The sequence below is a fragment of the Nestor notabilis genome, unplaced genomic scaffold, assembly GCF_000696875.1.
Source record: "Nestor notabilis isolate BGI_N333 unplaced genomic scaffold, ASM69687v1 Scaffold7800, whole genome shotgun sequence".
Classification (NCBI taxonomy): Eukaryota; Metazoa; Chordata; class Aves; order Psittaciformes; family Psittacidae; genus Nestor; species Nestor notabilis.
The window spans coordinates 1-13596 of record NW_009911501.1 but is presented as its reverse complement, the minus strand read 5'-3'; the positions used below and the strand labels follow the sequence as shown (position 1 = coordinate 13596).

The 13596-nt window shown below is 35.3% G+C and overlaps 1 protein-coding gene across 1 annotated transcript; it reads left to right on the top strand.

The window, feature by feature from the left end:
* Nucleotides 1-185: 185 nt before the first annotated feature.
* On the top strand, nucleotides 186-13395 carry LOC104400304 (cytoplasmic dynein 2 heavy chain 1-like; the record flags this gene model as incomplete). Its single annotated transcript, XM_010015076.1, has 17 exons — nucleotides 186-239; nucleotides 1624-1794; nucleotides 2794-2929; nucleotides 3247-3365; nucleotides 3930-4074; nucleotides 4852-5084; nucleotides 5327-5461; nucleotides 5559-5672; nucleotides 5871-5982; nucleotides 6157-6281; nucleotides 6872-7047; nucleotides 8393-8588; nucleotides 9706-9801; nucleotides 11607-11759; nucleotides 11869-11967; nucleotides 12938-13077; nucleotides 13167-13395. Coding segments are annotated over exons 1-17 (2433 nt in total), but the record flags the coding sequence as incomplete, so codon positions are not given.
* Nucleotides 13396-13596: the final 201 nt, after the last annotated feature.

Here is a 13596-nt window from a genome sequence, read left to right as displayed (position 1 = left end):
TGCTCAGAACAGGCTGATCTCTGAGTGGGGAGACATCTTCCTACTGTAGATACATGTTCTGGTCTTCGTGTCGCCTGGGGAATGGCATGTTGTCTTGTTGCGAATGCCGGGTGGAGTCTGATGTATGGGTCGTTCCTGGGCGAGGGTGCACGCAGGTGACTGGAAGGACTGCATTGCCAGTGCCCATGCGGGAATTGTGGCCCGGTGTGGCGCATTGTCTGATACTTGAAAGTCGGAAGGTGTGTGTTTGTCCAAATCATGCTTTTTGCAGATTTATGTGTCCAGCTGTGAGCAAATGTGAGGTTCACTGTGTAAGAAATTACCTGCTGTGAGTGTGTGTGTGCAGAGTGACTTATCCCACTGATACTGTGGGGTGTGATGTGGTGATGAATGCCACCATGCAATCAGGACGTGGTATGGAACCCACCACGTAGTGTACAGGCAAAGTGTGGGTGGGTCTTGGTGTGCGTCTCTGCTATGAGACTAGGGACGTGATGTCTCTCCTGTCAGTGACAGAGTTGTTTTCTGCACTGAAGACTAGTGTAAGGGGTCCCTAACACGTGAACTGCTGTGTGGACCACTTACTTAAATTCCTCCTTGCTTAATCCTCTGTGTAGTCTGTGAAATTGAGTGTGTGCTTTGTTCTTGCAATGAACATTTACTTCTACCAATTTTTGGGTTGTGCTGCTGAGCCACTAATACCCAGAGCCACTGTCAGCAGCTGTGGCAGATCAGATGCATATCGGGGCCATAATGTATACCTGTTGTCTCAGTGAAACAGTGTCTGTTGATATGCTAAAGACTTGATAAGAAAGAGAATTTTACTGTCCAGTAAAATTGAAAGCTGTTTTTATTAGTCCTCTGTTTCTTTCAACAGGAAAAAAAGTTCATAAATGTTTACAATTACACAGAACTTGGGATTTCAGCAAGTGTATATTTTTGCTATTGTTTTATCAAATGTTTAATAATGTTCTTCTGTTTTATGAATTCTCAGTCACAAATAGTTTCAATAATTGATTTTATGTCAGTTTTTGGAGTTTTACGCATAGGTTGGACTGTGGAGGGAATGAGACTCATATTACAACTTACAATTTTACTGATGGAGCACACCTTTCTCTGTACCTTGAGAAATCAATGAATTGAAATAAAGTTATGTATTTACAAACTCAGGAGAACAATATTGACTACTTAGACAAATACATCCAAATTCACATAACGTAAAAATACAATTAAAAAAGTAGACTTCATGCTTAGTTTTCTCTAGGCACAAGGTGGAATTTCTGGTTTGTCCCCAGGAAGTGGTAAGTGGGGTTTTCAAAATCAAAATGGCATAAGTAATAATAATATGTAAATTATGATATTTACAGATATTTTATGATCAAAAAGGCATTACATATTTGATCTTAGAATTCAGGTTCCTATGAACTCAGGAATGAGTGTAATAAAAGTTTTCATTTTTGGTGCAAATTAGATGCTACCAGAATGTTACCAGAGCCCATGGGAGTAATATGTTTTTGGTTTTGGTTTTTTTTTTCTTGATGTAAATAACTTGTGTGAATTGTGTACATAATTGAGTATAATATGCAGTTTTCTAAACAAATCCTGTTTTCTTGATTATTACAGATTGAAGCTACTGATTCAAAGAAGAATGTGTTGGTGTTCTTTAAGCTGCGACCTGATGTAATTACAGAAGATAATCTTCATAGTAATATTCTTATATCATCTATGGTAGATTCACCAATTAATACTCTTTATCAAGCTGTACGACAAGTTTTTGCACCAGTGTTACTGAAGGTGAGCAGTATACCAGTTTAAATGTCCTGTAGATTTATAGTGAAACAGTGAAATTCCAGAGGATGTTAACTATTCTGAGGTAAATATTTGAGGTTTTAAAATTAAAGAACTTAAATAATGGATGATAGTTCTAATTTCTAGGTTATAGAAGGTACTTCATTTCCTATCAGTAAGGATGAGAGGAGGATTCTGATCATACATACACCTGACTAGAAATGCAGAATACACTGAGCAGTGGTGGTTAATGGAGACAACAGCTCCTTACCTCTTTTGCACCAGTAATTCTGGTCTTGTGTCCTTTTCTTGTTTTAGTTATTCTTATTTTTTATATGAAATGCATAGGTCTGTGTCATGCAAACCATGATTCTCTAATAAGTGGTATCATTCTCTCTGTAGGTGTGCTAGATTCTAGATTAATTTGTACAGCTGCATTTTTAAATTTTTTGTGGTTTTTTTCAAATGTTCTGAGGCTTTTTCTTATGATCCATTAAGGAATATATTTCCTTTCTGTTTTTCTTGTCAAAAATGATGACCATGGCTGTATTTCATAAGCTGAACACGTAGTTTCAGCATTTAAAGATTTTTAATTTTGTTTATGTCATACTATCAGTAAAAATAATTTTAGAAAAAACACAATAACTTTTAATATTTGATTCTAGCAATTTCCAGATTCTACTATAGAAGTAGATAACAAATTCATATAACTTAAGAGAATTCATTAATAAGGAATTTTGAACACATTTGCAGTGTGCCTTTATAAATTCAGGAATTGAATTTTGATTTTGTGATGCATTTTTTATTACAGTATTATTCTGAATTTTTAAGTGAACAGAATGAGGTGCTTTTCCTTGACTTTAAAAAATAAACTATTACATTGTCCCACCATGTGGCTCGTTACTGCTGTTAATCTGAATCAAGATTGTTCTGTTTTTAAGATTAATGGGAGGAAAATAGTAATTGTTCTATGACATGACAAAATTTTTGAAATTATCTTTGCAGGATGAGAGATGGAGTAAAACATTTGATCCCAAACTCCAGAAACTTTTAACTGAGCTTGAAACTGGCTTGAGTACTGTTCTCAGAAGATCACATCCTAATTACACAGGATCAAAATTCGGCGAAGATGATGTGCAAGGTTTGTTTTGAAGTTATATCTTTTATAGTTAATTTTAAATTAGAAGTAAATAATTTATCTAGGGGTTGAGTTTTCATACTTCAATATCCCAGTGACTGTAGAAGTATAACTGGTTGTGACGTGTAGATTGGAATTAGTGATGATCAACTCTGGTCTCTTGGTATGAACTTGATTCTAAATCTAGTCAGAGTCAGAAGTTGAAGGATAATTGCATAACCATATAGTAAAAATTTGCTTTAGAAAGTATGTTCTAACTGAAAATATTTTGTGACAGTTCGTGTATTTCATATTAAAATATTTTACATTATTATTTGCAGCTATACTTACACCAACAGATGAATTCCAGTACTGGATAGAATGTGCTCGTCATGGAAGTAAATGGTGTAGTAAAGAGAGAGCTTCTCATTTTAAGGATCTATTTGAGGACATTGCAAAAGTATGTCTTTTGTGTGATCAGTCATGTATTTTTAGACTCTTCTTCTGAAATATGGGTCAGTGTATATACACTCTTTTCAAATGTATGAATATATAACAATTTGGTTATTTTTTTGTTAGACAAAATTTTACTTTAATTGACATTCATGTAGTTTCTACTGACAATGGTGCAAGGGAATGCCAGCATTTAACTGGGAGGAGATATGGCCATTGAATATTAAGAGCTGCTGTACAAATATAACAGTCTGCTACAGTTTGTGAATTAGAAATTGATTCATGAAATTATAAAAAAAGAAAATTGAAAATGCAGATGAAGGTAATGAATGCTATGGTGCAAAATTTTTGTCACCTGTAAAGCGCTTGCTTGAACAGCTTCAGTATCAGTGCATTCTTCACGTGAATAAACTTACACAGAGGCTTGGGTTTTGAGAGGGTTATGCCATATTCTGTTAAACAATAAACCCCAGGCAACTATAGCGATTGCCAGCTTCAGAAAAGTGTAAATATTTTTACAATACTAGTTGCAAAGCAATCGTATTAAGGATAAATTTTTTTTTCCCCTTAGGATTATTTCAGCTTGGATAGTCTCTCATTATTTGAAGTTGTGGATTTGGTGGAGACTACCAAGGGTACTCTTGATGGTGTGTGGAGGCAAACAGAACATGATCCTTATCCACAGCCACGCATGCATAATCTCCTGGATGTAATAGGTAAACCTTTAGGCAGTCTTTGTTAAATGAATCATTGAGAAAAGTAAAATATATCCTTGAGCAGAGACCTTCTTCTTCCTAAAGGCTTCAGTGATAGCCTGCAGCAAAAAGGTGCTTTCTTCTTGTAATTACGACCATTAATATTATTTGCCTTATAGTCCAGTAATTCAGCTACTTCTGGTAGATGCTTTCACAGGTGCTTGGGAGGATGAGAGATAATAACAAAATGAGGTTAGGTATCTTTCAGCCTGTGGACTGGATGTGTCTTGCTTCTGTCTGACTCCTTGTCTTTCTTTCAGAGGAGGGAATTTGTTTACATAAATCACCATTTGAAAGTTGATTCGGTCTGTGCGGAGGTGACAGCAGGACATGCAGAGAGATTGCTTCTCTCTCTCTCATCAGCAGTCCCATTTTCTGGGACAGGCATGACAGTGAGTTTGTCTGCTGCTGCCACATGTGTATGTGCATGAGGGAAGGATTGCTGGGGACAGCCAGCTACTGCCACTACTGCTGGTAAAGACAGATGCTCATGGGTGGATTCCAGAATTCAAATTCAGATCAACTTTTGATGTTGGACGAACCTGAGTTTAACATGGAGATGTTTAAGAGATTCGTTGAATCTGAAACAAAATAATTAGCTATCGATATATTTGTGTGGTTTGAAATAAAGACATTAAACATGTATTTTTAAATGTGATTGGGATATGATGAAGCATTTAAAGGAATTATTTTAGACAAACATAACAGGTTGCTTTTGTCTGCTTTTTTGTGTTCTAGGTGGCTCGCTAGGAAGATATGTTCAGAGAAAATTAGCGGCTTTGAATTTGTGGAAGGATGCTTTTCACAGTGTTAAAGAAAATGTAAAGGCTGGCATCTTTGTTTGTGAGCAGTGGGTGTCGGCTTGTGAGTACCTAACTGGACAACTGTGGCAATGTTATACTCTACATCCATGGAAAAATGAGAAATATTTCCCTGAATCGTTAGCCAAACTTGGCAAACGTCTTGATGAGGTATGGCTTATTTCATTAGACGCAGACTCAGACAACAGTGTTTTATTTTAAAAGAGAATTAAAACACTTGTATAGCCTTTTCAGAGACAGACAGCATTCAATAATCCGTGTGTGTCTGAGCCTTTCAAAAGTCTTATAAAAAGGAAAGGGATGGGATGTGCTGCTGTTGCTTTTTTCTTCTAAATGTAAGTTTTATATAAAAAAATGTTGCGTATATCAATTTTATTTTTTTTCCATTATAGGTGCTAACTGTTAGAACGCTGCATGAAAAGCTTGCATGGTTTTTGCCAGCTGGAGAACAAAATGCTTTACATCTTGCCCAAGTGTTTGAACCCTTTTCTGGCTTAAATCCTGTACACTATAATCCTTACACAGAGGTATAATGCTTGGTTTTAATTTATTCACATTTTTTCTGTGGCTTTTTATGATGTATATGGAGAGTCCTAAACTAACATACGACCTAATTGTCTCTAGCCATTATGGAAAGCAGCAGTCTCTCAGTATGAAAGAATTATAGCACCAACGGAACAAAAAATAGCAAGCAATTTGAAGAAAGTTATTTCAGAAATTCAGGACAGCCCTCAACAGGTATGAGTATTTTTGTAGTCTGAAAATTTTCTTGAAGATAGTTACTGAATTCTTAAGTAGCCAGTTGAGAGAACAGGAATAAGTCCTTAGAGCCAAAGACAGTATTTATGGACAGCAATAACGAGTATTGTCAGAATATGTTTACTTTTTTTTTTTTCCAAAAGAAAGAGATAATTTCTTTTAAACTTCATATTCCAGCTTCTTCAGACATTTCAGAAACATAAGGAACTGATAAAGCGTCCCAATATAAGCAAAGAATTACTTTTTGAGAGGGAAATATTGCTAGCAAGACTTCAAGATTATGTTGAAGGTAAAAGTGTATTTAAAAGTATTTAATTGCATTAGGGTTTTTTGAAAATGCTAGAATTCTTTATTTACTTTTAGAATTGTGTCAGTATCCCTAGTATATTTTATAACTACAATAATGATTTTAAGCTTGGTCTATTAGGTTTCTGGTCTAACTTGAATGTTTTGCTTGCGTTAGACTATCAGAGAGACTTTGAAACTCGATGCCATGGTGTTCCTGGTGATGTTTCTGGACCACTGTCAGGCAAAAACCTTTCTGAAGTTGTCAATAATATTGTATGGGTACGGCAACTGGAGCTGAAGGTAACAGATTCCATTACTGTTTAGACACAGTATTATCACAGAATATAAAACATGGTTTTGGAGATTTCTGTGGGGAGTTCTCCAAGGAATTTTTCCCTTTGTTCTGCTAAAGATCTAGAGAGCAGTTCAGCTGACATGTGTCAGTTGTGTGTCTACTTTAGGCTGTGCTAAGTTTCTTGATAGCTCTCAAATCTCCACTGATTGTATTGACTAGGGTTTTCATTAATTTGTTCACACATCTAAATGTGAAATCTCATTTGAAACACCTTTGAGTTTGGCATGGACCTTATAGATACAACAAAGGACACATGGGAGTTCTGTATCTTCATGGAGGATTAACTAAACAGGTGGGATGCTGTGAGGTATCTTACTAGTGGTAGACACCTATGGTGCACAATTTATTCAGAGCCAATTTACTGTAATAGGAATATGAACATCTGGGACACAATTCAGGATTCACTTTTTTTTTTCCTTCTAATAGCTTGTTAATTCCACTTGGATGTTTTGTAATACTGATTTTTATTGTAGTTTTTTTTGTTTTCTTTGAATACTCAGAAGTTAAATTGCTTTGCATTGTGATTGTGTTTCAGGTGGATGACACTATCAAGCTGGCAGAAGTTCTTCTGTCTGACTTACCTGGATTTCAAACTTTTCATCGAAGTGCAGATTCTTTTCTTGAACAGTTAAAAGTATATGAACAGGAGCAATTTGATGATTGGTCTAGGAACATCCAGTCAGAATTATCAAATCCCAAGTCAGGACTTTGGTAAATATATTTTTGTTTAAATAATGTTTATGCTGAAATCTTCAGTGTGGTGTAATTAGGTAGAATTTGGTGAAGGAGATAAAAGATTTACAGAATTGAGAATGAGTGGAGAACCAAAAAGGAACAGTTTATTATCATTTCATCATCCTGCCATGCTTTGTAAGGTGAAATATACAGGACAGTGTTAATAACTAATCTTGAAGCTTCTATTAACACCTGGAATGAAAACCATGTTGGTTTGCTTATTGTTAATACTTGTCATCCATTGAGAATGGTAGAGTGATGATGTCTAGAAATCAGATGGAGTATAACTGTGCATATACTCTATATATGCATACAGAGTAACAAATTGATTGCTATTCACAAGAAATTCTGCAATCTAAATAGGGCAGATAAAAGAAGAGTAAGAAAAGAAATTTAAACCAAATATATCTTAACAATTTTTTTTAATTGATTTGCAACATAGCTTCTGTCTGCATCCTTGAGTGTTGCAAACTTTCTTTGAAAAAAGTTTGTCCACAGTTTCAGAAGATACAGATGATACTTATGTGTAAATTTTTATATTATGAAAAAACACTCAAATATAACAATGGGTAGATTCAGGACTCCAGTATATACCAACCATCTAATTTATTAGTACCATTAAATTGTGCTATTGAGAGATTTGAAAAGATGTGAAGAAATTAATTAAAAGGAAAAGAGGTAGCTCACTGCAAAGGGGAATGCAGTGGATATGGAAACTAGAAAAAGATGAGGTGAAAAAAACGAAAATATGGGTAAAGCTGAACTTGTTCTGAAAAAAGCCTAGAGGGATGGTGGCAGAAACATTACTACCATAGAAAAAAAAAAAAAAAGGAGTAAAATCTAAAAATAGGATGATATTCATATTAGTATCTGATTGTGTATACCAAAACATTCCACTGATTCAAGTCCTGATTGTTAGATTGATTCACTTAGAGAATTTCTTCTCCTTAGCAGTGCTGAAGGCTGAGGCCTATAAAGTACCTGCTTGAGAGAGCACAATGGGTTGATCCAGTGTATTTGAGAAATATTGTCATACTGTCTAGCTGTGAGTTATGTGTTAACTGTTGTAATAAGCCAGGAAAACTTCGTGAGCAAAACTAGTAGGCATTGTTCATTTCTTCTTGTCTTCACTGGCTTTTAGTTAAGAGAAAAGTTATTGGAATAATTTGTGAGTAAATTAAAATGTTAATAACCATAGAAAAATGTAATAGAATGACATCAAGCTTTTTAGAATTGTTTAATATATTATTATAAAATGCACCTGAGGAATGGTCAATATCAAAATATAGTCAATAATACATTTAATTTGATTTTTGTTTAGCATCCAAGCTAATAGTCCTGTAATGGAGTTGGATCACGTTTTTGGAACATTAAACATACTTTATTCAGATCATTTGGTGACTCTGCTAAGAGAAGTACGTCAGCTGTCAGCACTTGGCTTTGCTATACCAGCTAAAATACAGCATATTGCAAACACTGCACAAAAGTTTTGTAAGCAGGCGGTCATCCTCAAACAGGTATAAGATTAAATGCCATAATAATTTCCTGTTCTGACTTCCAGCTTTAGTAGTAGAACTTCTTTAGACTATTATCTTTTCTGACTTTGTGGCCAAGTTTTTTGTTTTCTTGTCTGTATGAAAGTGATGTGTTTCTTGAAGAAATTACCTAAGCCCTTAAAAGGAAACAAAATTAAAGAAATGCTTTGCAATTTCAGAACGTGATTTTTGAAACCAAGTGAATTATGGTTTTAAAGCAATGTCACGTTACTGTGTGAATATACAAAAATAAGACTAGTAATTAATCGACCTCCTAGTTTTAGTCTTAGTTTCTGATTATTATAATTGAAGGAAAATGTCATAACATTGACCAGCTTGTCCTCACCATTGCTAGTTTTTTAATGGAAGTGTGTGGGGTTTTGGGGGGTTATTTTTTGATTGGTCTCAATGCTACATCAGTTTTTATTGGGTTTATCTTTCATTTGAAAGTTTTCCTCTCTTACTGTAAGATGCCAGAATAAATTTGTATTTATTGGTAAGAATTCTTATACACAGGCCCAGCTCAGTTTCACGTGAGGTGCCATTGGTATCTGAGATGCCTCCACAGCTAAGGCAGAGATGGCACAAGACCTACAAAATAGCCCTGCATCTGTATAGTTAATAGTTGCCCAAGTGAAAGCCTTAGTCATCTCAAAGGGCACTAGATGTCTACGTGTGGACAACTAAACCGAGTTGCAGGGTATCCTTCTTACTTCAGCTGCCAATCTGGAAGTAAATAGATGTCTTCTAGGTCTTGTGTCATATCCTGGCGGATGTCATGGTACTTGAAGGCCCCTGAAATTGTACTAGATGCTTACATTTGCATAATGTAATGTTCCACTTAAATCAAAGACTGAACGACTTTCACTTAAGCTGTAGCATAATCACCTCTGACACATGTAAGCAGAATTAGAATTCATTACTAGAAGAAGATTAGCATTAGCACTGGATGTGTACTTTATTTTTGAAAGTGTTTTACTAGAATAGTTATTTCTTAATGGCATTCATTTGGCAATACTTTTGGAAATATCCTGCATTACATTTATTGGCATATATTATTCTTACGTGTTTTTGTAAATATCATCTTTCAATTTTACAGGTGGCACATTTTTATAACTCTATTGATCAACAGATGATTGAGAGTCAGAAGCCAATGATGTTACAGTCTGCTCTAGCATTTGAACAGATAATTAAGGTGAAAGAATTTACCTCTCTCTGTATTTTTATTTTCGGTGATGTCTGTGCATATTCTACACTGCTTTTCCTATGTTTATTGATGGACTTTAACTGCAGCCTTCCCATACGAACACCATATATTTAATTAGCATTTATTGAAATCAGTGGGCCTTTTTTTTTTTCAATATGGTCATTTAAATAACTGCTTACTCCTTTGTACTTTGCGTATTAGTATCATATGGTCTCTCAGGAATTATCTCTAGTGTTTGAATTTACATGTGAACCACAGTGTGGTTAATCCCTTAATAGGTGGGAATGTTACTCCTAGCAGTTCTAAATAATGTTGTTTTGGTCTGTTTTAGTAAAAATGGCATATACTTTATTCTGGAGATAAATTGGTATTAAGCAACGTTTTTCGTGTTTTGACTGCTATTAAATCTTTGTGGATTTTGCAATTCTCTTGAATGTTTGTAATCCACATTTTGGGCAGGTTGAAAGTGGATAGTTTCCAGTTTAGATTAATAACAAAGAATCTGTGGTGTGCAGTTGTTACAGTGAGTTTGTGTTTAGGCATAATGTGATTGCTCAGAGATGAAGGTTTGGGGTTTTTTTGTAATTGCTAGGAATTCACAATACTTAAAGAAGTTTTAGATTCTTCTAAGGAATTTGGAGGAAATCAGTTATTTTCATTTTTCTTGCTTTGAAGGGACGCTGAACTTAAAATGAACTTAAAATTACACTACAATGTTGTATAGGGTTTTTAACACTATATCTGCATTTTATGTCTAGAGAAACATGTTGATTATTATGAATTTCATTTCACTGTTGTGATGTGTTTGAAGCACTCCACCCTCTTCCAACTCATACAATGTGAGAATGGTGGGAGAATGATAACATGCCTCTAAAGTCTGTATTGGGCCAGAGACCAGCACCTCTAGAGCAAGCATTACAGAAATGATTGGAAACTTGCTCCTCAGAACCCTTTTGCATGACAGAGTGTAAGAGTGGGGCTGAAAACAGAGGGGATGTTTGTAGTTGGAATTAGTTCACACAAAATGGTGGAGAGTCCAGACCAAACTGTAGGTTCAGAATGTCCTGGAAAAAGTTCCCAAACTGTCTTAAATTTTACTTGGGCTTGGTGCAGATTATGCCGCAGATTCATTTAGTGTGCAGACTGTAAAATGGTGCAGAAGTGTTCAAAACCACAACATACTCTCCTATTTGACATGATTTCTGTCCTACGTCTTTTAGGGAGAGGTCCAGCTGTGGAGCTTAAGATGCTTTTGTGTTCTGATTTTCTACTGTAAACTTTGCAAAATGCATAAAACCCCCAGAATCCTGATAAAGAGCCCAGAGTAATGGAACTCCCTAAAGCTGCATATTCCACTGAGTAGTAGAATTTTTCAGTGTAATTAAAAAAAAATATTTTGTGATAAACAGGTGAAGTCGGATACCAGTTATGAGTGCCACATTTGGGTTTTGGTCTGTGCAGATCAAAGAGGAAGGAAGGAATTTAAGGTGTCCAATTAGCTTAAGAAGGCTGTTTTTTTTTGGGGGGGGGGCAGGACTCTGAACATCAGTGAATTTATTTCAAGCTCTGTGAAGAGTTTGGCGTTTAAATCCTTCCCAGTGTGTTGTAGCTATAATGATGTTCCCATGTGTCTGTGATTTGCCAGATTATTGTGTCTCTATTGCAGTTGTGAGATGGAGGTCCTCCATTTTTTACTAAGAGTAAAACCATCTTTCTCATATTATCACTTTCTGCTTGCTGGCTGGTAGACTATGTTTGCCGTTAAATCTGACAATGTTTGTATGTTTTTCAAGCATTCCAAATCTGGTCCTGGAGGAAAAGCTCAAATAACATGGGATAATCCAAGAGAGTTGGAAGCTTATATCCAAAAACTCCAAGCTGCTGCTGAACGGCTTTCCACTGAAAATAGAAAACTAAGAAAGTGGCACACAAACTTTATTGAAAAGGTATATTTTCCTCGTGAAATTGAAATCACATCTCTTACAGCTTACTTTACGCTTTCTTTGTTTGTGTGGTGATGAATATGATTATTATTATTTAAAATTCTTTTAACAGGTTGTATCACTCATGAATATTGATCTACTTCGGCAGCAGCAGCGTTGGAAGGATGGTGTCCAGGAGCTCAGAACTGGTTTTGCCAGCCTGGAGTCACAGGCAGGGTTTCATTATCATATTGCAAACTGTGAACATTTAATTTTTTCAACAGTAATCAAGATTTAAGACTCAAACATAACATGCTTGAATTAACTTTGATTCAGGACTTACTAGGTAGCCCAGGAAAACTGACTGTGTACTAGTTGTTGCCACATGTGAGGCAAAATTTCAGTTGAGGAAGATGAAGATGATCCTTTTTATGTTTACTAGCAATTGGAGAAGAACAAAGCTTGGTCAGATCACAGGTTAGATGAAAAAATGGGAAAACCTTAGGTCATGTAGATCGGTTGTATCTGAGCCATTAATACAAGGACAAATAAGTTGATGTGGATGTGTGTCGTATCCTCAGTCATAATAGAACAAGTGTATCAAATTTAGAATTAAAACTCATTTCTGTCTGAAATAATGAAAAAGCAACATTTATATTTGTTCACTTACCAACTGTCAACTTCTAGAATAGAATCAGAATCATTTAGGTTTGGAGAGTCCCTTAACATCATTGAGAAAGATGATTAAGATTTTGACTAAAAATATCATCTTATCAAACTAACTAGATGCTATTACTATTCTTCAATAGATGTGGTATTCTTAGCCTTTCCAATGCAAACCCAAATTATTTTAGTTAGTATTTGCCAGTCAAATAAATACAGTACTTTTACTGTATTTTTCTTTTATAGTTTTTTCAATTTTTCAGAGTAATATGAATACTAAATAAATACATTGATTCAGCTTTTGTTTTGTAGTACCTAAAACTAAACCATATGACTAAGAGCGTCATCCAGATGATCCTTGGACTCTTTACAGGCTTGGTGCTGTGACCACTTCCCTGGGGAGCCTGTTCCAGTGGTCTCATACTTCTTTGAATTTTACTAAGATCCTGGTCTTCTGGCATTGTACTGTGCTCAGTTTCAGCTTATAGTTATGGCTTGAGAAATAAAATAAAGTAAAAATAAACACTGTTGAATTTTAGGGTTTCAAATCATGTGACATGAAAGCTTGGAGACAGCACTGGAATCATCAACTTTACAAAGCTCTGGAGCCTCAGTATCAAATGGGCTTAGAAGCACTCAATGAGAATTTACCAGAAATAAATATTGATCTAACATTCAAGTAAGATATTTTCTCTTTTCCTGTTAAGAATGTATTCTACCTTAGACTACATTTAAATACTAGTTTTTTATGGTTTGTTTGTTTTTTAGGCAAGGCCAGTTGCAATTCAGACCTCCTTTTGAAGAAGCACGAGCTAGATATTATAGAGAAATGAAGAGATTCATCTCCATTCCAAATCAGTTTAGGGGAGTAAGTGAAGCAGAAGAAGAGTCCATATTTACTGTAATGACTGAAAGAAATGTAAGTGGATTTCTGACTGCTTTCAGCAAAGCAGAGGATTTGTTCAGAAGGCTGACAGAGGCTTCTAATCAATTCAAGGTACTTTCAATATTTGACTCATGTTGCTTTTTTTTTTTTATTTCTAGTATTTTAGGTTTCAGGCATTCTAGAATTAACTGAGCAATGACATTTGTGCATTGTTGTCCTTTTCTCTGAGGTATATAAGCAAAAGCTTAGTAAGTCCATGTTAAGCAAACCACTTAAGCGCATACGCAGGGACTGTGAGAATGAAGACCTTAG